General features: G+C 40.0%; 2 protein-coding genes across 4 annotated transcripts in view; one reads left to right on the top strand and one right to left on the bottom strand.

The window, feature by feature from the left end:
- The first annotated feature begins 2,395 nt into the window (after positions 1-2,395).
- On the top strand, positions 2,396-21,516 carry mcf2b (MCF.2 cell line derived transforming sequence b). 2 transcript variants are annotated; one of them, XM_084940580.1, is made up of 26 exons: positions 2,396-2,639; positions 4,333-4,467; positions 4,597-4,713; positions 5,450-5,599; positions 5,719-5,843; positions 5,974-6,088; positions 6,178-6,297; positions 7,496-7,687; positions 8,084-8,275; positions 8,355-8,535; positions 8,846-8,934; positions 9,291-9,391; positions 9,564-9,630; positions 10,087-10,202; positions 10,311-10,380; positions 10,465-10,557; positions 10,863-10,955; positions 12,398-12,523; positions 12,757-12,972; positions 13,058-13,150; positions 13,243-13,318; positions 13,549-13,591; positions 17,072-17,169; positions 17,767-17,885; positions 18,575-18,687; positions 18,788-21,516. In XM_084940580.1, exons 1-26 carry the CDS (start codon positions 2,589-2,591, stop codon positions 18,867-18,869), a joined length of 2,973 nt encoding a protein of 990 aa, XP_084796706.1. In that variant the 5' UTR covers positions 2,396-2,588; the 3' UTR covers positions 18,870-21,516. The 2 variants fall into 2 exon arrangements, with proteins under 2 accessions (XP_084796706.1, XP_084796705.1); XM_084940579.1 differs by having other exon boundaries at positions 16,997-17,169.
- A 229-nt stretch (positions 21,517-21,745) lies between these two features.
- The window catches only part of f9b (coagulation factor IXb), a 21,924-nt gene continuing 18,502 nt past the window's right edge, over positions 21,746-25,167 (bottom strand). For both annotated transcript variants that reach the window (XM_084940584.1, XM_084940583.1), the window contains exons 6-8: positions 23,285-23,646; positions 22,694-22,838; positions 21,746-22,431 (exon numbers count right to left, since the gene is read on the bottom strand). In XM_084940584.1, the coding sequence (XP_084796710.1) occupies positions 21,872-22,431; positions 22,694-22,838; positions 23,285-23,646 (1,067 nt within the window). In that variant the 3' untranslated portion in view covers positions 21,746-21,871. The remainder of the gene's footprint in view (positions 22,432-22,693; positions 22,839-23,284; positions 23,647-25,167) is intronic.

Genomic DNA, 25,167 nt, shown 5'->3' with positions numbered 1-25,167 from the left:
ATATTATATATATGTGCTATATATATATATATATATATATATATATATATATATATATATATATATATATATATATATATATATATATATATATGTATATATATATATATATATATTTTGAGGACTTAACTAAGAAGCAACTGAAAACAAAAAATATTTTCACAAGAGCAGAGATGGTAATGGCAGAGTCAAAGTAAAGAAATGTCAATCAGGTTGGATATCTACAGCAAAAAAAGAAAACTACTGATCCCGATCTATCAGAGAACCGCTGAAGAAAATAATCAAGTCTCCGACTAGTGCTAAATATATGTGCTAAAATACATTTTAAAATATATTTATATATTTTGAAATGTATTTTAGCACATATATTTTTTGGCCATTTTTTGCATATTTTGAAATATATTTCAAAATGTATTTTAAAATATATTTAAAAAATATATTTATAATATATTTTGAAATGTGTTTTAACACGTATATTTTTTGGCTGTTTTTTTATATTTTGAAATATATTTATAAAATATATTTCAAAATACAATTTAAACTTATTTAAAATCATTCAAAAATATATAAATTTAACCCTTCATATATTTCTAAGAAAACACATTCACATGTAACAGCTGAAAGAAATCTTTATTTGATGTTTAAAACATACATATAGCATATCAATCAAGCAAGGAATATTCATTTTATAATTTTATTCTCATTACATACTTAAACATTCTAAAAGAAACACACACACACATATACATATATGTGTATATATATATATATATATATATATATATAGCATCTATAGCAGATGCTAATTTATACTTTGCAGCGTGAACATCACATTACGTGGACAAAAGCACTGGGGCACATGCAGATTACACCTACAGGAGCTGCTCAGCCATGGAAACCCATGCCATGAAGCTCCCAGCACACAGTGTTAGTGCTGAAGTTGGAACTTTGCAGTTCGTCAGAGCCTCGGCGACTTTTTATGTATTCAGTGACCCCCTCTCTGTAAGTTTACGTGTTCCTCTACTCGCTAGCTGAGCTGCTGTGAATGTTTTCTGAACCCTTCCACTCTGCAGTAATACCACGTACAGCCAGGTCTGCATAAGGAAAAACAATCAGCAGTGCTGCCTGTGACAATTAAAAGCTACACTTTAGCCATTAGCAGGGGTCAAAGTCAAAGTACGCATTCATTTTAGTTGAATCCTTGAATCTCTCATATCTTAATTATGTCCCTCTTAATTATTTTCTTACCACTTTACCACCTTCTTCAGTCTCTTCTTCACTTCTCCACAGCTGGTACTAGCTATAGAAACTCTTTGTGACTGTGAGGGCTTGTTAGTTGTTGACAGCTAGCATGTCTGTTAATTTAACACATTTTATTCAATTTCCAGTTTCTTTTTCTCTCTTTTCAGCTACAGCTTTTCGCTTTTGTTTGTCTGTCTTTAATCGCTGTTATGCACTTACACTTACACCTAAAATGTACACGAGCGCACAGGGGTGAAGGGGGCGGGACGGTTGCGATAAGAGATTTGATTGGTCAATCCAGTGTCAGCACTGCCCTTAGTTAAGACAGTTTTCTTACATATTGATACAGTATTTGTTTTTATAGACCTGGAATGTAAATGTGCCGGGCTTTGGTTAATTGGTGATTCCAAATTGCCCGTAGGTGGGAATGTGAGTGTAAATGATTGGCTGTTTCTGTGTGTTAGCCTTGTGACAGACCTGTCATTGCAGAATTGCGGAAGAGAATGTATAGATGGCTGGACAGTAGGATAAATACTGGACTTTGAAGATAGAAACAAAGATACTGATGCCAGTGATGGTACCAATACTATCGATATTTGGATCTGCTGGTAGCGCTTCAGCTGTGGGATATTTTTCCATCTTTACTTGTCATTAAATTAATCTTTCCTCCCTCATACCATGTCAATAAAAATCATACATGCATTCATTAATTCAGTGTTATACGCCTCTTAAAGTGACACCTCTATCTTCAGCTGTGCTGCCCCTAGATTTCACAAATGCCTCTGCTTCCTCATGTTCACGTGCTTCTGATGCCAAAAGGTGATCCGCAGGTGACTCATCGTATCCTGAGTTTCAAGCGCCATCTAGCGGGACCAGTGGCATATTTCCATACAGCTTTCAATGTTATTTTTTTTATTTATTTTTTGTACACCTGTTTCATAGATAATCTCCCGGTATCTTATGACTTACGATCAGTGTCAGCGATGTGAGATTTAAAGTTAATAAATTATAATACAAATATAATATTATTGTGCAGAGTTTGTCAGTCTCTTGTCAGTAAGTCGAGTGATTTAATTCTTATTTCGTCTGGTCACAGGAATAATGGTGATAACGTAGACTTGTGTAAGCCAACTTCCTTTTGCTTTGACGTCAGGTGAAGCACACCCCACCATCCTGGTCCAGAGCAGAAGTGCATCTGCTGAGGTGCGCGCCGCTCTGCCTATCCGGACACTGCAGTGGAGGTTACCGTGCCATCTCTGCGGCTGCTCGTCCCCGACACCACGTCCCGCTGCGGACTTTCCGGGTACCAGTGAGGACAGGGCAGAACAAGGAAGCGCTAAAAAGCCATGGCCGAGTCCAACCCGCTACGGGGGTTCCCCCGTCTGCGCCGGGCCGCGGTAAGATCCGCCGGGAGGTGGGAGGCTTTAAACGGGGTGGCGAGAATGAGGATGCTGCAGCGGAGATATAGACGAGCTTTTCTTAAGACTGTTAGGTGCTGCGACACAGAGGCTGGGATGTGTTCGCACCGCATTACATATTTAATACGCCTAAGAAAGGGGTCGCAGTTGGACGGCAGTTCAGTGTTAAAGAGCCTGTGTCGGGGACCAGGACAGGCCAATGACAAATGTTTGGGCTGTAGCTGCAGGTGCAGAACAACAAGAGGCTGTATCAGCTCTGGCTCTGCAGTCTGCACACACAGAGGGATCAAGTTGTGCAGCTTTATGTAACACATTTTGAAACCTGTGTATTTAAAGTACTCACACAAATCTCTGTGCAGTTGTTTGGTGCAGATGTGCCTACAAGTCTGCAGCTATCAAGTTACCTCCATCATGGCTGCTGTATTAGTAAATATCAAGAGGGACTGTGTGCAGTTGGGTGATTATTTACCTGGGACATTTGTAGTGTGTGCAGAGTATCAGTCTGTGTATTTGGTGTCCAAAAAAAGCTCCACAGCTATAGTTGATCACAGACTTGATGGCTTTTAATGCGCTTTAAAAAAAAAAAAAAAAAACCTAATGAGGCATCCTTGAGGTTCTGCTTGTGTATTAGATTACACTGCACACGTCAGTAGATGAGCAAGTGAAAATAATGCATCATGAGACACAGATAAGCTACCCTCCAGGTTTCTCAGATTTGAAAGAGACTTACATTATATATAGAAGTCTTCTCCATTTTTATTAACTCCTCAGCCTCATGTTATCTGAGCCTGCACACAGGAGAGGGAAACTGGATAAATGGAAACACTGGCAGGCTTATGAAGAAAGAGTAAACATGCTTGATGACTAACCTAGTAACATGTGGAAAAAGTAATACTTCAGTGGCAACAGAAGGTGTGGCATTCTTTGAGTTTGTAAAGCGGATGCTGTTTACAGTCTGTGGTGTGGGAGGAGAGATGTGGACAGGTGATGTGAAAAAGAGAGAAGAGTGACCATAGAGCAGAGTGAGCCAGAGAAGCTGACCGTCAGACCTTCTGAAGTGCTGCAGAGGCTGAAAGACTCCCCAGATTGACACAGAGGGATGCTGAGGCTGTGTTGAGCTTTGCTAGACTCCATGACAAACAACATCCAGCTGTCAGTGACTCTGAATGACTCGTCTGACTTTTTTCAACCCTCTCACACTGCAGTCATCAGATAATGCAGGAACAAATCCTTATAACTCCGGTTACCACATTGTTAGGCTGTTGTTTTTTCTGTCCCATGAATTAGAGTTTGTTCACATTTCTGAATAAGACTGCTTTAGACTTCATTAGAAACCAATTAGTCCACCTAGTAGTAGTTAATTACATTGGCCCAACTCAAGTAGCTACCAGAAATTGACTGCTGTGCTTGTACATGAAGAGGACCTTTTCGCATATTAGATATTGCATTTGGACATGTTGCAGCAAGTTTTTTCTTTAATTCTGGGGTTGTCAATCTGTGGGGTGAGCCCCCTTAGCAGGACACATAACCACAGCAGGGGGAACATGAACAACATGGGAAAAATATCGCTTGTGCTAAATAATGCTTATCTTTATTTCACAAACATTTAACATACCAATCATTTCTTTAAATGACTGATAAATTGAGGGAATGATATCGTTTCTTCTTTCAGACCTCATTTCCAGGCAATCTACATTTGATCCTGGTGCTCAACCCCAGCAGTTTGTTAAGCTCTGCCCCGAGTCCATCATCAAGCACCGACCTGGGCTTTCGCTTCAGTCAGGATGACTTTCTGTTAAAGATGCCGGTGAGAGAAGGGGTTAAAAACTAGAGCACTCCTGTGCATGTATATTTAATTTTGTCACCTTTTAAAATGCCAGCTGCGGTGCAACACTGGTCAGGTAACAGCCGGTTGCCTCGTGTTTGTGTTTTCTAGGTGGTGATGCTGCGTTCTGTTGGCGACCTGCTGCGCTACATTGATGAAAATCACTTGACAACAGACTTCACTGCAAAAGTGCAGTTCTGCCAAAGCGACTGGGTCGTCCTCCGAACAGTACGCACTTCAGATACTAGATAATCCACTTTATCTTGGCATGTTTTCTGTCATGCTAATTCTGTTAGTATCCAGGACAACTGTCTATGCTGCTAAATTTAACAGGCCATGATAGCTTGTTCTGGGAATGTAAAAATGTGTCTTTATAAATATTCTAAGCCTTCATTTTTGATCTTTTACTTTATGTTTAATTCTTCTGTATTATATACTCATGTGAAACAGAAAGTTTTCATATACAGTCATGTTACAAACTAAGTACACGTTTAGTGCTTCCTTTGGAGTTAAAAGGTTAACTACAATCCGCGTACCACTAAACAAATGCACTTGATTAATTGATAATTGGCAAGTGTAACCAACACTTATAAAAGGAGCATTTAAGTGGTTGTAAACTCTATGCTACACTCTTCCCAGGAGATGAGTCTTAGCAAATTCACCCCAAGATCGGACATTGCAATGCTCAGAGAGACCTTAAGAGAGCTGTGCAAAAACAAATTCCTGCAAACCTCAATCAAAGAGTGGACCAAAATGTGGGAGTTGATAAAGTCATATAAAAAACTTCAAGTTATTGCTGCTAAAAGTTGTTCAACAAGCTCCTGAATCATTAGGTGTACTTAGTTTTTCCACATATTTATATGCCTAATTTTGAGAACCATCAAAAAACTGAAATACAAATAATTTATTTCTGTGTTTTTTTCTTCTTTTTTTTTGGTTTGGGTGCAAATGTGTAATCCTGCAGTCCATCGAGACGTTTGCAGTGACAGTTAAAGAGATTGCCCAGCTGCTCCAGAGCTTCGGATCAGAGCTGTCAGACACCGAACTTCCTGATGAGGCTAACGCCATCGAATTCTTGCTGCACTCCCACACACACCGATACCGACAGATGAAGGTGGTGTTTTACTCCCAATCATTTCCTGCCTCTCTCTGCTCACCCACACTGTATCTGTCACTTTCTGTACTTAATCATTCTCTCTCTCTTTTTTTTGCATCAATTTTGTACTGATCTAGGATGATATCAGGAATGTGCTGAAAGAAGGACGCCTCCTGCTGTCAAACCTGGAAACTGTCAAAGCTTCTAAAAGAGATGCAGAGGAGGAGAGGGAAATACAAGCAGACATGGACACTGTTAAGAGGTAAACCATCAGAGGATAAGTGAAGCTCGGCTTGAGTATGAAAGACACACTCTCAGTTTAATACCCTTTTCTAATGTTATTAAATCGTTCTTTTAGTAGACAGTTGTGTCATGTGGCGTGTGTGTTTTAGGCTCCTGGCACAGCTCGGAGACATGGAGGAGGCATTTGATGGCTTCTTTGAGAAACACCACCTGAAGCTGCAGCAGTACCTGCAGCTGCTACACTATGAAAGCAGTTTCCAGCAGGTGTGATAAGTGGTGCCGATGTCTTTTCACGAGTCGTAGTAGTTCATGATCAGAGTCACACTGTTTTGTATTTGGTATCGTGTGTGTAGATGGAGGAGGTCCTGGAGCGGCTCTCTGCCCAGGAGAAGGAGATTGCCTCTTTGGGGAACACAGTGGTTCAGACAGAACAGTTACTTAAAGACCTGGATACACTGGACAAACGTGCTCAGGTGACACACATGCACACACACAATTAACATCTCACATGTGACTTGAAGAAATTAAGCAAGTGGGCCAAAATGTATATCTGTTTATCCAAAATAGGATTTATTCTCCTTCAGCAGATTACTGCTGAAGGAGAATATGTGGAAAGCCCAAAGGCAAAGAGAGCATTCCTCCTGCCCTTCAATGCTCATATATTAAATGCCTGCAGGCAGCGAGAGCAGCAGCAATCACCCACACAAGCAAACACACAATACCAGACAAATCTACCTTCCCTTCCATGTGGACACATAGGAAGCCTGAGGCAGGGAGAGCAGCAGGCCAAGTCATTTCAGTGATATCTGTAACTGGGTTATATACCCATGAAGTCTATTCTGGCCACTGGCTGTCAAAACCAATTCGCTTTGGTGCACAACCTAGCATTCCACAGATTCTTCTAAACTTCAGCTACATGCACTTCAAACCATCATGAGAACTCTCAATATTGTGTTGGTAATGTGCAATTTTTGTTCTGGCCGAAAACAGCTATGAACTCCAGCAAATATGACTTCATATCTCTCCAAGCACTTGCAAAGGCATTCTGCTAGCAGAAAACTAGTAGCAAGAGACCTCCGCACACAGAGCGGGTCAAAGTGGGATTTTAATTACTCTTCCACACATAGCGTGGTGTAGAGAGGACCCGTATGCAGGACCCAGAGACAAACAAATCAACAAAATGCAATCCTTTTATATTTCTGTTCAAAACTACACAAAGTCCACCATGAAAAAATGAGGATTAGAAAGACAGGAGTGCAATAGATGGTTCGACAAGGACAGGAGGGAAAATCATAACTATATATAGGTGAGAATGATGAGACACAGGTGGAAACAATCCACAGCAATTAGAAACTATGAGGGTTGGGGAGACTATTATATGATGGAAATAACCTTTAGAGTTAAACAGGAATAAGCTAAAAACTAAATAATTAACATTAAGACATGAAAACTAACACCAAGTCTGACAAAGACAGGAGAACACAGGAGGAAGGAGAAACTAGATGCACAACAAAACTCACCAAAACATAACAAAGCCAACATAACACCCTTATGGCTTTTGGCAGGCTTTTCTTATAATTTGTACTGATGGAGTTTGCATGTTGTTCAGGTTCGTTCTTGTCGGACCTTTTCGTCATTAAAACCTCAAACCTCTGTCTCTGCTTGAATCAGGAGGAGATGGCTCGTGCCCAGGTGTTGATTCTACACGGTCACCAGTTGGCTGCAAACCACCACTACGCCCTGGCGCTCATCATCCAGCGCTGCAATGAGCTGCGACATTACTGTGATGTCATCACCATCGCCATACGCACCAAGAGGGCCTCGCTCACTCGAACACGAGACCTGCTGGGCTGCCTTGAGGAGGTAAAAATGTTCACAGGCCACTCTCACACGTGCAGAAATGCAAAGATCTGTGCATACAAACTTAAATGAAAACAGCAAAATTAATACACTGATGATTGTGCATTTTTGACTGAATGATCTACTTGTGAATCTTCCTCTTGCCATTAATGAAAATCAGGTCATTTTTATTTATACAGCCCCAAATCACAAATATGCCTCTATTTATAGTTGTCTATAAATCTATAAATCTCTAGGCTCTTCTGTCCTAGAGAAAAATTCGACAAAGAAAAGTCTCTCATCTGCAAGTCAGTTGTTGACTGAAGCAAATATTTGCTCTGTTAGCAATCATTCACCTTTCTTGTAGCACAAAGTGTTGCCATGGAATCGGTCTTGTATTTAGCAGTCTTTTGTGAGCAGGCCCTTCGCTGGTGCGACGAGGGTGCCTATCTACTGGCCAGCCAGATGGTGGACAAGTTCCAAACCAGAGAAGGAGCTCAGGAAGCATTGCAGTACCTCAGCTGCCACCAGGAGAGGGCGCCATCAGCCATGAAAAACAGCCAGGATACTCTCAGCTTTGAATTTCAAGCCATACTCACCCCGCAGCTACAGGTAACCTGAAACTGCTGACACAAACACACATATATTTTACACCACTGTTGTTTACTACAGTAGCTCTGTGTCTGTCCAGTCCCAGATTTCCATGGTGACAGAGAAGCTGAACTCAATGCAGTGCATGATCAGAAACAGGGAGCAGTGTCTGAGGAAACTGGCGGACGTGCAGGTCCGACCCATACAGCTGGTGGCCCCTCGGCCAGAACCGGACCAGACTTTCCAGCGTTGCAAGTCACCCCTTTTCTCCCCCAAACATGGTAGAACATCTTTCATTGCATTCTTCTTAACACATACTCAACAATTCAATCCTAATGGGGTTTCTTCCTGTTTTGCAGTAGAAAGTATGATAAAGCACAGGAGATATTTTGAGCATTGAAGAGGTTCATGTCTGTTGTTGAGTAGGATGTTCTTGGGCACAGTTATCTCCCTATTCTACCTCCATGTCCCTCTTGCATTCAACAGTTTAACCAAGCTTTGTTCTTGACTGCGCTCTAAAGGTCTTGAGCTGTTGCTCTTTTGCCAGCATTTCCTTTTTGTTCTTTCTTATATGTGCGATATCCTCCACAGGTGTAGACTTTAATGTTTTGAACTCCAAGTTCTCCTTTGATCTGCTTCCCGGCAAGAGGGCTGCAAGGAGGAACAACAGCCAACCCAAGGTGTGTGTCTATATATATGTACATATATACGTGTGTGTGTGTGTGTGTTTTCTCTTTCACTGCAGGAGAAAACTTTGGTGTGTTTGCTTTCATTTGCTTTTTAAATATATTTTTATACATGCACAGCAGACTTGAACTTAGTAGACATTACCCAATGAGCATGCGACATTAAACAATTTTTAATCTCCCAGCATGCACCAGAATAATATTTCCAGTAGCAGGAGTGTGTCTGAAAAAGGGCAACTTTGGTAACAGATCTGCAGACTCTTTGTTTATTACATGTGTTTAAAACGTGTATTTTTACTCACTTTTCCACGGAAAGTTTAAGCTGACGTGATATGTATGTGTTTCGTCAGATCGAGGTGATGCATGATTACCAAGGCAACCGCAGCTGTCTATATGGACCCAACCCTGAAACTGATTCAGAGGCAGAGGACAACCCAGAGCAGGTCACACGGTACACAGTCTTAAATGTTAATTGTGACTCTAATGTTGCTAGTTGTTTTAGGTGTATGTGTGCGATCCGTTTAGGAGCCTTTCAGCTTCTTCCTGTGCGAGTGTCAGAGCTTACACAGTAGTTTTACATTGGTTTTTTTTTGTCTGTTTATGTTTACGTTCACTCTTTTTAGCCATATTATGAAGGAACTGATAGCTACAGAGAGGATCTATGTGGATGAACTGCTCTCCGTCCTTCTGGTGAGTTAGTTTAGATCATTTGATGGTATTGTTTGGTTTGTTGGATATTTCATAATTTTTATAGATATACATATCTGTATACAGAATAGTAATGGGCAGTATTTTAGGTACAGGGGCTTTCTAGATTTAATTTTTAGTCTGGGTAACACTGACAGCATGAGGAGGGAATATCTTGAAATCTTGGGCAATCTTGAAACCACTGGCTATTACCTGGTTATGATTTAGTTGTTTGTTAGCTTTTCTAGTTTGTCTTCATCAACGTCAACATTAACCAGGGCACAGAAGAACAAGTCTTGGCCAGAGTATCCACGGAGTGGTCATCAGATGACAGGGTTTCCAGACTTGTTTTGTCATTTTGTATTTCTTGACTTTTTTAATTAAAACTTTCTCCTTTTCTTTGGCTTGCCTTACCATCTCTCCTCTCCCTTGACTACCTCTCGCCTATGCAATTATCAGGGTTACAGGGCAGAAATGGAGGACCCCTCTGTGGCTAATCTTCTTCCTGTAGCTTTGCGCAGCCAGAAGGACGTTCTGTTCGGCAACATGCCAGAGATTTACCAGTTCCACAGCAGGCAAGCCGCACACACAAACACACAGAGCTCACAAGCTGTTCCTGTCCCTTTCTGTCTTTTCATGCTGATCCAATTTCCTTTTATGTTCCTCTTGGTTTCTCCTTACAGGATCTTCCTCCAAGATCTGCAGAGTTGCCTGGAGACACCAGAGAGCGTGGGGGCTTGCTTTCTGAAAAGGGTGAGGGAAGATGTGATGAAAAACACGAGGACTTTACATGTGATATAACATAATATGTTTAAATGTACATTTGTGTGTGAGCAGAAGGACAAGTTCCAGGTGTACGAGCGTTACTGCCAAAACAAGCCTCGCTCAGAGTTGCTCTGGAGACAGTGTGCTGATTCGCTGTTCTTTCAGGTAGTTGCACACATTCAACACGATGCACTCACTTTCACTTTGTAGTTATGGCACAGTTTTTGTTCAGAATGGATTTTGTGCTGTAGCGTTAATCTCATTAAAATGACGTTAACGCGGCTAGCCCCGTGCGAGGGCTGCATAGCGTCAGCGCGGTTAGCTCGTTAACGCGTTAGCACTGTGCAGCCCCTCCCACGGGGTGATCCGCGTTAATGCAGTTATGGCGTTAACGTCATTTTAACGAGATTAACGCTGACAGCACTAATTTTGATCTCTCTGTCTCTGTGTCCTGTTCTTTCTTTCTGCAGGAGTGCCAGAAGAAGCTTGATCACAAGTTAGGTCTGGACTCTTACCTCTTGAAACCAGTCCAACGCCTCACCAAGTACCAGCTGCTGCTCAAGGTTTTCTACATTTGAGCTATAAAAATTTATTAGTAATGCAGGTCACTCACTGAAATGAATAATTCTCAGTCTGTGTTCAATGTATAATAAAGAAATGTAAATTTTGACTTATAATTTCATTAATAGCCCGACTGACGTATCAGATATTAGCTATTTGCTGATTTATTGCTATTGACATTTATAAAAACAAGACACCGGAACACACTTATACCGTGTTATGAGTAAATCTATACATATGACAAATATCAGAGAAATCTGTTCACACTTTGTGTGTTGTGTGTCTGGAGAAATATCATAATAGCAGATTTTTATAATACTGATGTTCATCAAATATCGATATGGCTATCGGTCTCTGTATAGGTTAGCTCTAATTACAACTGCAATTACAACAACAAAAAACTTTCATATACCTAATGAAGATCAGTATGCTACTAACATAGCTACTAAAGCTTAAAATCAGATATTGTATTACAAATGAACAATACATGCAATACATGAACTTTCACTATTTTCACTATTTTCTGGGTTTTTTTTACCATCAACTTAGCACGACCCCTGCCAGTCACAAAATATTACAGCAATCAATGTTTTTACAACATGCAATTGTGTTAAAAAAACCTAACTTTCTCATGATTTACAGTGTGCATCTGTATTCATAGAACAAAAATATTCAGGGAGATCTTGAATGATTACTGATTCATGAGTCACTCAGAAGCTCAAATAAATACTCCGGTGGTGAAAATGTTAATATTTGCTTTCATCCACTATGTTATTGTGTATTACTTGGTAAGTCATGTACCAAAATCTTCTCAGACATTCATCATCCAGGCCATAAAATTTAACTGCACCCTCATACAGCGCAAAGTGTATCAACTCATCACCAGAAAAAAAGTGCTTCTAATGTTATTGGCTACAGCAAAGTAGGTCAGGAAAACAAACATGTTTCATAATTGAAAATGTCTGTGCGTTGAACTTTGAGCTGCAAGAGGGAATATTGATAGAAGACTGAGCTCTGTGAGCCTGCGGTTCTTGTCCTAACCTCTGTTTTTTTTTCTTTCTATTAGCGGTAATAATTTTTTTTTGCTGTGCTTTTTTAATAGCAGTAATATCTCATGTGGACGAGCCGTCCATACAGTAATTGCTTTTGTCTGAATTGGCGCATGGACAAAGTGACGCTGGCACATAGAGACAAGGTTATTTCAACAGAAACAGAGATGCAGACAAATAAAAATGACTTTTGTGGACACGCACAATTTTAAAAGGCACAGAGACTAATCGACAGCAACAGGTTGGATCCATTTATTCAATTTGCAGAGTCACAGACAGGCTGACAATGATTTACATGTGCATAAAGCCATTTAAGTGGACAGACATCAAGGCAGACCAGATTAGATAAAGTAAGATCCACTGACATGTCATGCTGTGTGCCTGTCCTTGTTCAGGAGCTTTTAAAGCACTGCACAGAGGAGCGATACCGCTGTGAACTCCAGGAGGCTCTGGACTCCATGCTGGAGCTGTTGAAGTCTGTCAATGACTCCATGCATCAAATAGCCATCACCGGATATCAGGTACCAGCCAGTCAAATCAACAAATAAAACAGCAGACACACAATCACATTACTGGTTCGCAGATTTATGACCTTTCATCACACTTAATCTTATTAGAGCAAAGCACAAAATCTTTCTTACTGGTTGTGATGAGAATAGATTGTGCATGTGGAAAAACCTTCAGTATATTACTTTGCTGGCAAGCTGCAGATTTGAGTCTTGAGCGTATCCATCTGTCTGTCTCCTTGACACAGGGTGATCTCAGCCATCTGGGTCGTGTCGTGATGCAAGGCAGCTTTAGCGTGTGGATCAGCCATAAAAGGGCAGCGGTGCGAATGAAAGAGCTGGCCAGATTCAAACCCATGCAGAGGCACCTCTTCCTCTACGAGCACGCCCTGCTCTTCTGCAAGCGCAGAGACGAGGACAACCACGACAGGACGCCCTTCTACAGCTTCAAATCGTGCCTCAGAGTAATAACACGAAAAACTCTCTCACATTATCAGGCGACTCAAACACTTTATGTTTCCAATTTACAGTTTTTCTCTCTGTCTGTAGATGAGTGCAGTGGGAATCACGGACAATGTGAAAGGAGATGTGAAAAAATTTGAAATCTGGTATAGCAGCAGAGAAGTGGTGTACATAGTTCAGGTATGTGATGCTCTTTTTTCTATTTTAAGTGTAACTGAAAAGACTTTTCAGTGTCTTAGTAGTGTGTTATTTTCACTCTGTGTCTCTATTAGGCTCCCACGGTGGAGGTCAAAGTTGCCTGGCTGATGGAGATTCGAAAAATTCTCAACAACCAGCAAAAACTACAAGGTTTCAATTAATGTTGATGTTGCTTTGTGACTTGTTCTTTTTCCCTTTTTTAAAAGCCTGATTTCATTTATATGACTTGTGTTCAGTCATGTTTTTTTTTTTAGTGCTTTGTGGGGGGTTTTAAAACCTTAAGCTCCTTCCTAGCAGTGTAACTTCCTTTACTCTGTTGTTTATGGATTTTTATTCCTTCTACATCTAACTCATTCCTCTATGTCATCTCATCTTCTTAGATGAAGCTTCTCTTCTGCTTTCAGACAACCCTCTCTCTGACAGGTGATTCTCTCTGCATGACCTCACATGATGTAGGGATGTGCAAAAACATTTACATAAGAATCATGAAATGTTTTTATTCAGGTCACACAAACCAAAAAGATTCTGTTTTTTTCAATAGCTTTTTTCAAAAGTTGGGACGCTGTGTATAATGCAAACATATCAAAGGTACAAGCTGAGGCATTTTACTGGTCCATGAAAAATATTTGCTCATTTTAACATTCATGATGGCAACTCGTCTCTATAAAGCTGGACTTTAGAGAGGTAGAGTTTCTCACGTGTAAAGATGGGCAGAGGTTCACCAATCTGCACAAAACTCTGTCTGCAAATTGTGAAACAAATTTCAGAATAATGTTCCTCAACTTAAAATTGTGAAGACTGAATATCTCATCATCTACAGGACATTATATCATCAAATGATTCAAAATGTGGAGAAAGCTCTGTGTGCTCAGGGGACAAAGATTTGAAAATCATCGTGTACATTTTACACGGTGTCCCAACTTTTTTTGAATCTGGGTTGTATGAGTAACTCAGTGGATAGAATTTCAAAATTCCCTCATCCCCATACAGCATCAGAGAAGCTTGTTATGATGTTTCATGTGTGGTGAGAACAGGTCAGCCCAAGTCTGATGACTCGATTCTATTCTTTTAAAACCTTATAAATTCTGGGAAGAAAACGATTGTGTTTTGACCCTTAAATCCAATTTCTGGAATGACTTCCCGATCACATAACACCCGCCTACAAGTCAGGATATCCGCCATCGCCACAATCATAATTCTCATAATAATCTTTTTACAGTTTATTGATGTTACTGAGTCAGTGTGCATGTGCGCAGTAGCTACGTATGTGAATGTATCAGCATCTTTGTCATTACCCTTGAGATTTGAACTGCCAAATCCTGCAGATGGCACAACATTGTCTTCAGCTCTGATATTTAAAGCTGCTGGTTTTCAGCACCATGGACAGTGTCATTCACTTAATTTAGGCCTGCTACAGTTTCTTTCTGTGCTGCCGGGCTTTGATTCCTCTTCATATTCATGCATATTCACCTCACTGCAACAGTCTCTGATTCGATGCTTTAAAGTCCTATTGACTGTAATAGGGAGGCTGTGCATTACGTTCTTTTAAACACATTATTTTAAGTGACTCTGTCAGATACATTCTTGATCCTGTGGTGACCATTAAAGCGATAGGATGTGCTAGAAGAGGTAACTGTAAGTTAGACTACTTTTAGAGCGGTTTTCTTTTGAATATCTTGCACTTGTTGCTTTGATGATCGCAAGCTATTCAAAGTATTGTCAGTGACGGAGCTTTGCAGTGTGTTGGAGTTTGCGGGTGGGTGTTTGTGGAGTTGTTCTGGAGATGACAGTTTTATGTTTACAGGTGGCATGCTAGCATGTTGTAAGGTCAAGTAATGGCTGAGCCTTGTGTGTGTCACAATATGCAAGATCATGGAGATTCAGTTTATGGGAAATTTATCAACACTGGTATATTTTCTCTTTGTCAGCAGCTTCCACAAAGAGATCAAAACTAATGTTGTTATTTGTAGTCTCAGCCGGGTTTTGCTTGGACCTCCACTGTTCATGAAACCTTTTTAAACATATCAATGACATATACTGTTGCAGTGCTGTAATCACTGGCACTAGGTTACAACAGTTGCATTATTTATAATTCAAAAAATAAATAAATAAATAACGTGCACAACTATAAAGAATTATTAAACATTTGATGTAAAATTAAAATCCATATTTGTGAGCATTTATAGAAATCTTTAATAGGGAACCAGGAGATTTTAAATGGTGTTAGAAGGTATTGACAGAGACAGATGAGGTGGTAGATTTGAGGGCCAAAATGTAGGATGCAAAACTAATTTACACACAAACTGATTTCAAAATTCACAAGTTGAAAAGAGAAACAAAAGGTACCAGAGAAAAACAGGAAGAACCATAAAGCAAACCGGGTCCTTATGAAGCAAGCTCAGCATCAGCATCGGGAAGTACCCAAAAGACAAATGCTAAACACAGAGAGAGGAAGCGTTTGACTGAACAACATGAATGAGAAAAGTGAGCACTGCTACGTTTTCAGTCAGAGAAGCACTTCATAACACATCAGAGTGATTTCTTTGGTCTCAGTTGATGCATTTTTTTCCAAAACACGTCTCTGTGGTTTTCAAGCTCAGAAGACTTTACACCCAAAATTGGTTCACACCAAGGATCCTATCCCCCGGTAAAAACAGAGTAATATAGTGTACACTGTTAAGTGCCAGGAGGATTGCTCTCAGTTATACATCGGGGAAAACTGATTAAGCAGAAGAGCTGCATCCTCTGGAAAAAACTCTATTTACACCTACAGACCGGTGGCCCTTGTTTTAGTGATAAGAATGTACACATCCTGGACAGGGAGGAACGCTGGTTTTATCCGGCAGTCAAGCAGGACATTTACCTGAAAAGGGAAAAATCATCTCTGAACTGAGGAAGGGACCCTAGCTACAGTTCTGTGATTGCATCCAGGATTTCCTTACCTAGATCCAGACTGAGGGTGAAAAGTTGTACGCAGAATATTCTGTAAATTCAAAAAACTAAAAGTTATCGTACCACAGGAATGAGGATTAAAGAGTTTTAAAAAGTACAACAAACTTTAAGCACTAGAATGATAAAAAAACAAAAAAACAAACAAACAGAAACTCAGACTAAAATGTTTTAACACAAAACTCAAAGAGGACCACGACCCATTGTTAGTGTTGGTCTTATCATGGGAGTTGTTGACATACATTAAATGATACCAGCGATTTCTTTTAAGAATTTGAGCATGGTAAAGCCCCGATCAGACATCGTCTTGAAGCACTTTTGGATTCTTACTAATATACAGTATGGATGATGAAATACTGTAAGGATTGCCACTCTTTGAATGATATGTGGATCTAACAATTGTGTAGGCCTCACAGTATTTGTAAGTAATTGCAGTTTTTGCTTTATTTAGCAGATGGGAAGGCTTAAAACATTCGGACAATTATTATTGTACTGCGTTAATGTTCTTTCTAGTTATTGTATTAAATGGGACAAGCTTCACCCGTCTACTACATAAAGCAGGTTGAAGCACACGTGGAAATTATTTGCAAATGCCCTTTAATCAGGGCCTGTTATGCGTGTTTGTGTAGAATATTGTAGAAATAATATTTCCATATATTGCAGCGATCTATGATATAAATGATTTTCATGTGATAACCTCGAACATCCTTTGAAATCAGGCGCTGAAATATATGTGACTGTAACCTGAGTGGAATGTTGTGTTAATTTACAGACTGTGTTTGAGGTAACAGCTCGTTTTGTGACACCGTGGATGTCGTTGTTGTTGTTTGTTTTGTTTGTTGTGCTCGTTGGTCTTGTTCCCATTGTGATGTGGTTTAGTGCATCAGAGATGTGTGTGTCGTGGGGCAGCGTGCCGGTGGGAGGCTGCTCAGCGTGTCTCCCTGTTCCTCACAGCTCCTCTACAACAAGCCACTCTCACATTCCCAGAGGGGAGGAGTCGCTACACACTAGCCCCGCCCATTCGGATCCTGTGGTTCATTCACCTCGACGCAGTGAGTTGGACAAATGGAATACAAACACACACACATACACACACACACTTGTTTTTACACCTTAGCGAGGACATCAAATCGACAGGAGCTTTCCCTAGCCACTTACCTGAACCATAAGAAATTAATATTTAACCCTAAACCTAATCATAACCTAATTGTAACCTTAATCCTGAAACCGCAATTTGAGGTGTTTGTGCTGATATGTTGTATTTGATTTTTTATCGTGCCCTACCATCTTTTTAGAGATAAGAGGTTTTCCCCTTTTTCTAATTGCATTGTCATGAACTTTAACATTTAACATGGGTATTCTGCAGCTTCTCTCAGCATTGCATGGTCTCACTTTAATGAACATTTTCTAGGATGTCCACCTCTGGGAAGATTAGCATCTGTATTGCATGTTTTCCACTTGTGGATAACCTTTGTTAGTGTAGAATGATGGACTTCAGATTGTTTGGAAATGACCTTACTGACCTTTCTTTTTTACCATGAGTATTTCATTACTAACAATGAACTGTTCAATTTTCTCATTTACAAAACAAAGAAAAAGAAAAATTCTGCAGTTTCACTTCACTTCTTTTAGCTGTCTTTCATCTGTAGGTTGGCCTGTGAATGCTCACTCAGTGGCAATCTGTGAGGGCCTGGAGGACTGGGGTGCTACAGACCTCTCCACTTTATCAGACTCAGAGGAGGAGGATGAGGATCAGCCTGCCCCACTGGTGAGATTTTGTTACTGTCACATGAGTCCTGAGATATGCACAGAATTCACACAGAAACCGAGATGTGGTTATGCAGAGAACATTGACTACTAAAAGCAGTTTAAATATGCTTGCCCGATGGGAGGGACTTACTAAAGCTTTTAAAATTCTAGCTCTTATTTTTTGTTTGTTTCTTTGTGTTTGCATGAAGCCTACTGCCTCTTTAAGGGAAAACTATGAACATTAAGCTGTGCAGCTACAGCAGGTGGAAGGTCCTACCTGAACCTAGTAGACCTCCCTCAAATGAGCGGTGGCATCCAGCCTGACATTTTCTTACACCAGAATTCAAAATATCATTAGGATAAGAGCTATAAGTCTTATGTCTTTGTTTTTAAAAAAGATCCTCCAACTTTCTTTTCTGGCAGTTCCTTCCTCTTCTTCCTCTTTTCATTACCTCCTACTGGAGACTGATATTAGATAAGACCTGCCTTCTTGATATTTTTCCCCCATCCAATATGACTATGAAGGACACTGTGACTGACGTATCATCTATTGTACACTGATACTTTGTGCAATGATGCTCTTTGCGGCCTGTGGTGGTGTATGAGTTCCTAAATGAGTAAATATGTATGTGTCTTGTCTATTCATTCATGTGGCAAAGGGTTGAATACACTGTTCCCTCAGTTTTAATTGTTTTTACTCTGTTCCAGGTGGCAGGCAGGTACAGAGTGATGGTAGAGAGCACCATGGCCAGCTCTGATGACATCATCTTTAACTGTGGTGATGTCATCCAGCTGCTGCATGAGGATTCATCAGGAATGTGGTAAGACAGGCCACATTCTTCAGAAATCTTGAATTCAACCATTTTTAAATGTTGAAATGTTTAAAAAGATTTTGTGCATTGGTGTTGTGTATAACTGCAGGATAGTGAAGAATATAAGTCGTGGCGAAGAAGGCCGCGTCCTACCCGAGGACTTGCATAGGATTCTGGGAGAGACGTGCTGAGAGCCAATCAGGACAGAGGATGAATGAAGAAGTGTGCCTGTTTGTTCCTCACACTTTGCCTGAATATCCTTCCATGTGTACAGACACACACAGACTTATATATTCCATCAACTTCCTGAAAAAATGGGCATCTAAATCTGCTTGTCAATCAGAATGAAGCACAACATCAGCCACAGACTTTACTCCTCAAACTGCTGTGAGAGTTTCACCTCTGAAGACTGTGAACTCCAGAAAGAACCTCAGAAGACTTTAACAGTGGAAAGCACATACAAGCCATCCTTTGCTCTGCCTTCTCCGGCAGCAGTACATCAGATTATTTTGGACTGAAGACTTTAAACAGGGGCTTTTATTTATATGTTCAGAGTGGACTTTTGTTCTAGACGTCAAGCTGCATAATTTCTATTTTCTTATGAAACATCATGTCTACCAACATATCATTACTGTTCTTGTGCCAAACAGCTAAGCTAACTGTCATGCAGAAATGCCCTGGTTACGTCGTCGCCGCCTCTTAGCAGCCAAAGTGAACACTGAATGTCTGTCAGTTTTGTTTATGTGATAAAAAAAGAAAAAAAATGAAAATATGGCATTTTAGTTTTCCAGGTTTCAGCTTTCATACTAGCTCTAGACAATTTGACACTCAGTGCTCATAGTGTGGGAAAAAATGACTGCATACCCTTGTTTACAGTTAGCTTAATTAAAAGGGACCGATTATGCTTTACTTTTCTCTCTCCTTAAATAATTACCTGTTACAGCAGTGCTACTCATATTAAGCATGGCCCGAGTAATCCCTGTAAGCTAAAAGATAAGGCTTCAAATAGCTCCATATGCTTGGTTTCATACAGCTCCTTCTACTCTCGGCTCTTAATGACATCAGTGAGAATGGATATGATGTTTATGATGTGCAAATGAGAAACGAGCTAGCTTAAAGGGATGGGACAGGAAACTGTACTATTAGTGTAATTAGTATGAGATAAATGATTATTCTGAACTTTGAATCATACCAAGCTGCTTAAGTAGATTCCAAGAATAAAACATATGGAGCTGGAAATGAGAATAATCGGTCCCTTTAGTGACGTGTCATAGCAGGAAAGGCAGAGGCATAAAAACATTGTTGAAAGTTAGTTTGGGAGTTTGAAGTTTTTATAAACAATCTGCCAAAAATTTAGAAAACTAGAACATTTGTAGTCGTTATTATTGACACAGTATATGACAAAGTGAATCAATTCATCATCTTGTGGTGCCACCCCAAACTGTGGAAGACCAAATGCAATACACAAAATTTCGCCCCGGGTCATAACAGGACACCAAAGGCCTCGACCTCAAAGTCCTTCTCCTGTAATCTCTGATCACAATTTTGGTAATTAAAAGAACAAGAAACCTCTGTCAGTGCACTTTGAACAACCAGATTAAATTAGGTCTAAATCGTACATCCTTGCTACTGTGTGCTTTGGAGTCCAGGAACACTGATACGAACAGATCCTCTCCTGGTATGACAAGTTTAAATATTTCCTGTATTTTATTGAAAAAAAGCATTGGTGAAAGTTTCAGTTGCAGCGTGATTCACTCTTTTATGAAGAGTCTCCTGAAAACTACACTAGGACTAGGTTGCTGTTATTTATGGTGATAATATAGTTTTTAATGAAAGTTATATTCTCTGCTATGCTTTTTTTATTCATTTGATTCAGTAGCTTTTCCATCATCTAGTCTTTTAGAGCTAAAACCCTGATCACTGTCAAGCTTTACCATATTGATTGATTGCTTGCTGCTGTGCACGGGTATCTTACACCCTACATATGACTGTAGCTTTATTTCCACCTGCAATGAGAAACGATGCTCAGTGTTTGGTACTGCCTGTAAAAAGAATAATGTGGAGTTGTCACCTGAGCATATTTGTGAATATGAAATTTGAGGGAGTTCATTGAGATTATGGAAATGCATTTTGAACTGCCTTGTTTTAAAACTGCCCAGAAAAGTGTGTGAAGTGTGCAGAGTGCTCACAAAAACACTGCCACTCAACTGGAAATGAGCTGAGAGCTCATCTCTGACTGATGTAGTGTAATTATCTGAGTTGCTGGCAGCTTAATTTAGACATCTGCAGCAGACTGTGACCATATAAACATTAAAAATAGAAATAGAAACTGTAGACGTTAAACACCATTTTAGTCAGTGTTTTAGTCTGAATGGTGGTACTGCTTTGGACAGACAGACGCTCATACTCTGCTATCAAGTGAAGAAATGAATTTATTGCAAGAATATTTGAATCAAATCCTTGTAGTAGCAGTAAATCCAACATTAGCTTGTACACTAAGTAAAGATTAATTTTCACGGTATTCAGCACCCACAGTGGGAGCATTGAATCGTTTGACAGTGAGCGCTCGACCATCCAAATGAAGCATGTTCACTGATACGCAATACTAAATAACATTTCATCACTTTAAATTGATTTGAAATCCACCCACCGCTGGCTGCACTGTAACATCAGAAGTTATTAATGGATTAGTTCAGTTAGGCTTTAGCGTTTTTCGTGGCAGTGCTTTAACTTGGTGTTTGCTGCTTTTGCTTATTTGCACTGTATTTTTTAAAATAATACTAATTATGTATAGAATTATTTTCTGAAAATATAAACACTGGACTTGTTTCAGCTTGACTGATGTGATTTGTCCCTTTTGTATAGCCTTTGCTTGAACGATACGTCTATAATCCTCTTGTTAGTTTTATGGTGCGTCTTGGCAGGATAACGGCCAAGCAAAATTCACTACCACTTCATTTCATTGATAAAACGGGGTATTCATATAGAGCTTCCTGTTGATGCAAATTTGCTTAAATCATATTTGTCATCAAAAATGAGAACATCATATGATACTCAAACACTCAGATAAGTTGATATGTTTTATTGAGGTACTAAAAAAGAACACGGGGGATTTCTCACTTCATTCACTTCCTTGGGGGCTAAACTCAACACATGCTACTTGTTTATTTTTACAGCTGAGTCATGAATCCTGTTAATCGTTTATATTGATCTGTGTTACGTTACTGATCCATTTGTAGTAGTGTGAGACCCGGGTATAGATGCCATACTTCCCGTCTTTGGCACACTCCTCTCCCCAGCTGATGATGCCTGTCAGGAACCAAGTTCCTTTGTAATTGGTGGCATGCGGCCCACCGCTGTCCCCCTGGCACGAGTCCTTCTGTTCACTTTCAAAGCCTGCACAGAACATAAATCGGGTGATATGGTCTCGGCTGCTCTGTTTACATTTGGTGCGGTCCACATAGGGGACTTCCAGCTTCTGGAGCTTGGTGGCCTCGGGGCCTTGAAACCTTATCCGGCCCCATCCACTCACAAGGGAGACCGTGGATTCTCTCACAATGTTCTGTATGAAGTCTTTGGGGCCCAGGCAAATGGGACGCCGCTTGTTGGACAAGTCCACTGGACTGCCAAGCTTTAGGAGCGCAATGTCATGGTTATATGGTGAGTTCTTGAAATCATACTTGTGGTGGGGATGCCTTTCGGTCACCTCATGGTCTCGCTCTGGACCCTCATCTTGGTTCACATCATGTTCACCTGGAACCATAGATTAAGATAAAGATTTTCTAAGACAATGGAAATTTCTGCACAAGGAAGCAAAGTCTAAAGTACTAGACAACTTGTAAAAAAAACATTAAAGAAACATAATTGAAACATAATTTGTTAAAAAGCCATGAAGCTGAAACGAAAAAGGAATAGCCTGATCCCTAATACTTTAGGACAAAACAGTATTATTTGTACTTTAGTTCAAGTGAAAGATTTAATGTTAAAGAATGCAAGTAGCCTTTGTTCTTCCTACCAACTCTGATGAAGAATTTACGTTCTGTGCCATCGTTGTTCCACAGACAATGGGCAGCAGTGATGACCCATAAGTCAGCGAGCAGGGATCCTCCACAGAAGGGCCGTGCTCTCTGCACGCTGTCTGGGCGGGACATCAGGGCCACCTTCAAACACAGAAAGCAGAAAGAAAGGCAAAGAAAACTTGCAACAGAAGAGCAGTGATGCAGTATTCCGTTTTAAAGAACCTACCGTTTCTTGCACATTTTTTGAGCAACTGAAAACAAAAAACACTCAAAAGCAGCACGTTCTCTCTGCATGGCACAGGCTTCAAACACGGGTCTAGACTTACACTTCTAATGCATCTTCATTAAACCTGGCGCTCAAGTGCAAGTTTAAATGTCAAAGTCTATTCAAAAGTCTTTCTATTTAAACTATTGCACAGATTTAAAAGTTGCTGACTATTTGAGGATTACAGCTTACGTCTTACTTTACAGCTACATCTAAAACTCATGCAAATGTTCTTGCCCTGCTGGGATTTTTGTTCCAGTTCTTCACATATTGGCCTTCACTGCATCCCCAGCTCTTCCCTCTCCAGCCTATATCACAGTACCTGCCAAGGTATCTCTCCAGGAATGGCCACATCTCCTCCCACAATTCTTTGGTCAGTTTTCTCTTGAGCTGTGACGTTGGGGAGTGTGGCATACCCCCAGGACGACATCTCTGTCTTTGTTTTTGGTGTATCGGTGACACTTCTCACATGTCGACTGCCAATCACAGCCTCAGAGTCCAGAGAGTCATTGCTCGGGTTTGAGTCGGTCATGGGATGGTTCAGATAATCATACTGTGATATATCTTCATCATAGAAGTAATCGTTTCGGGTATCGTTGTAGGAGAAGTTTGACGATCTTGGTTCGAGAATGGACCTGGTGAGAGAGCTGGAGGACAGATTCACACGACCACAGCTGAATGGCTCTGGAGAAATAAAAGTGAATTAATAGGGGAAATATTACATTTTTGCCTCCTAGATTTGTTTAAATTTTACATTGTCATTTTTTATGGGGTTGGAACTATAGTTCTTCAGATTTTTTCTCACATGTGCAGATTGCTGACCCAAAAATAGAAAGAAAAGAAAAATACCTCTTTCCTTTCTGTTCCCTTTGAACACTTCATCTTTAGCAAAGTCTGGTTATATTATGTTTAAGCAGTGTATCATAGATGAAGGTGATTACTGTTAAGTTCCCTGAATGTTTTTTGTGATAAAAGAAAAGAAGAATTTTTTCCCGTTCATATGATTTACTTAGTCCGGCTGCTGAAGCATGAACGAGCGTAAAAATGAGAACTATAAATTTTGCACCCCACTACTTCCACTGGAGACGTGTTAGGAAGACAACTTCAGGAGAAGTATGAGGAGGAACAATTGCATTATGAACAATCATCATGAATATTTACATGAAAGTTTATTTCCTTTATGATTGTTGCCTCTCTGTGGAATACAAAATTTGCATGTATTCATGGTAAAAAGGAAACTACACGGTTCGTCCTTTCTAAGGTTTCACACATCAGGACATCGTAAAAAGCTAACTAATCTGTACTTGGTTTTTAAATGAGGTAAATACAACCATGGATAAACAACAACAAATGAAATATTATTCCAAGTCATTACTTATGTAACAAAAACTAAGCCGAAATGCAGATGCAATATAAAATAAACTATATACTTCCGTAATTCAGTAGCTTCCAGACCACCATTAGCAGCAGTATCTTAAATTAATGGTTTTTCTTTGTGGCTTTATCAGTATCTCATGTGGCTGTGGAGCAATTTTGGCCCACTCTTCTTTACAACGTTGCTTCATTTCATTGAGGTTTGCAGGCATTTGTTTATGCACAGCTCTCTTACTGTCACACCGCAGCATTTTAATCAGGTTGAGTTCTGGACTTTGACTGGGCCATAGCGATGCCTTGATTCTTTTCTTTTTCAGCCATTCTGTTGTAGATTTGCCGCTCTGCTCAGGATCATTCTTCAGGACACATGGCCTCACACTTGGCTTTAAACACTTTGGTATACAGAGGAGTTCATGGTTGACCCAGTGACTACAAGGGACTCAGATGATCTGCTTCAAAACAAGCCCAAATCATAGCCAATGCCATGCTTTACTGCCATGCTCTTTAGAGGCTTCTAAACAAGCCATAGTTGTTCAGTCTTTTTTTTTTCTAACTGTATTTAGCAAATATTAAAACCTGATAAAGATAAGGTTTTTTTTTTATTATGTCTTCATATGTAAAACCTTAGAAACTGTATTGTAGTTGAAGTCAGAATGAAAAATAATCAGATGTTAATGGAAAATGTACTTCGTAAGTTAAACTTTAAATTTAATGTGAATTGAATTTCTTCTACAGGTGCAGATGTTTCACATAGACTGTGCTTACCTTTTTAGAAAGCACTCGTGCAGAAAAAAACAAAACAAAACGCTCTGAGCACTGCACTAAATGCTG

This window comes from Perissodus microlepis, chromosome 10 (genome assembly GCF_051167445.1).
Source record: "Perissodus microlepis isolate ML-2025 ecotype Zambia chromosome 10, ASM5116744v1, whole genome shotgun sequence".
NCBI classification, from domain to species: domain Eukaryota; kingdom Metazoa; phylum Chordata; class Actinopteri; order Cichliformes; family Cichlidae; genus Perissodus; species Perissodus microlepis.
The sequence above is the reverse complement of the archived record's forward strand: the minus strand, read 5'-3'. Positions and strand labels throughout refer to the sequence as shown.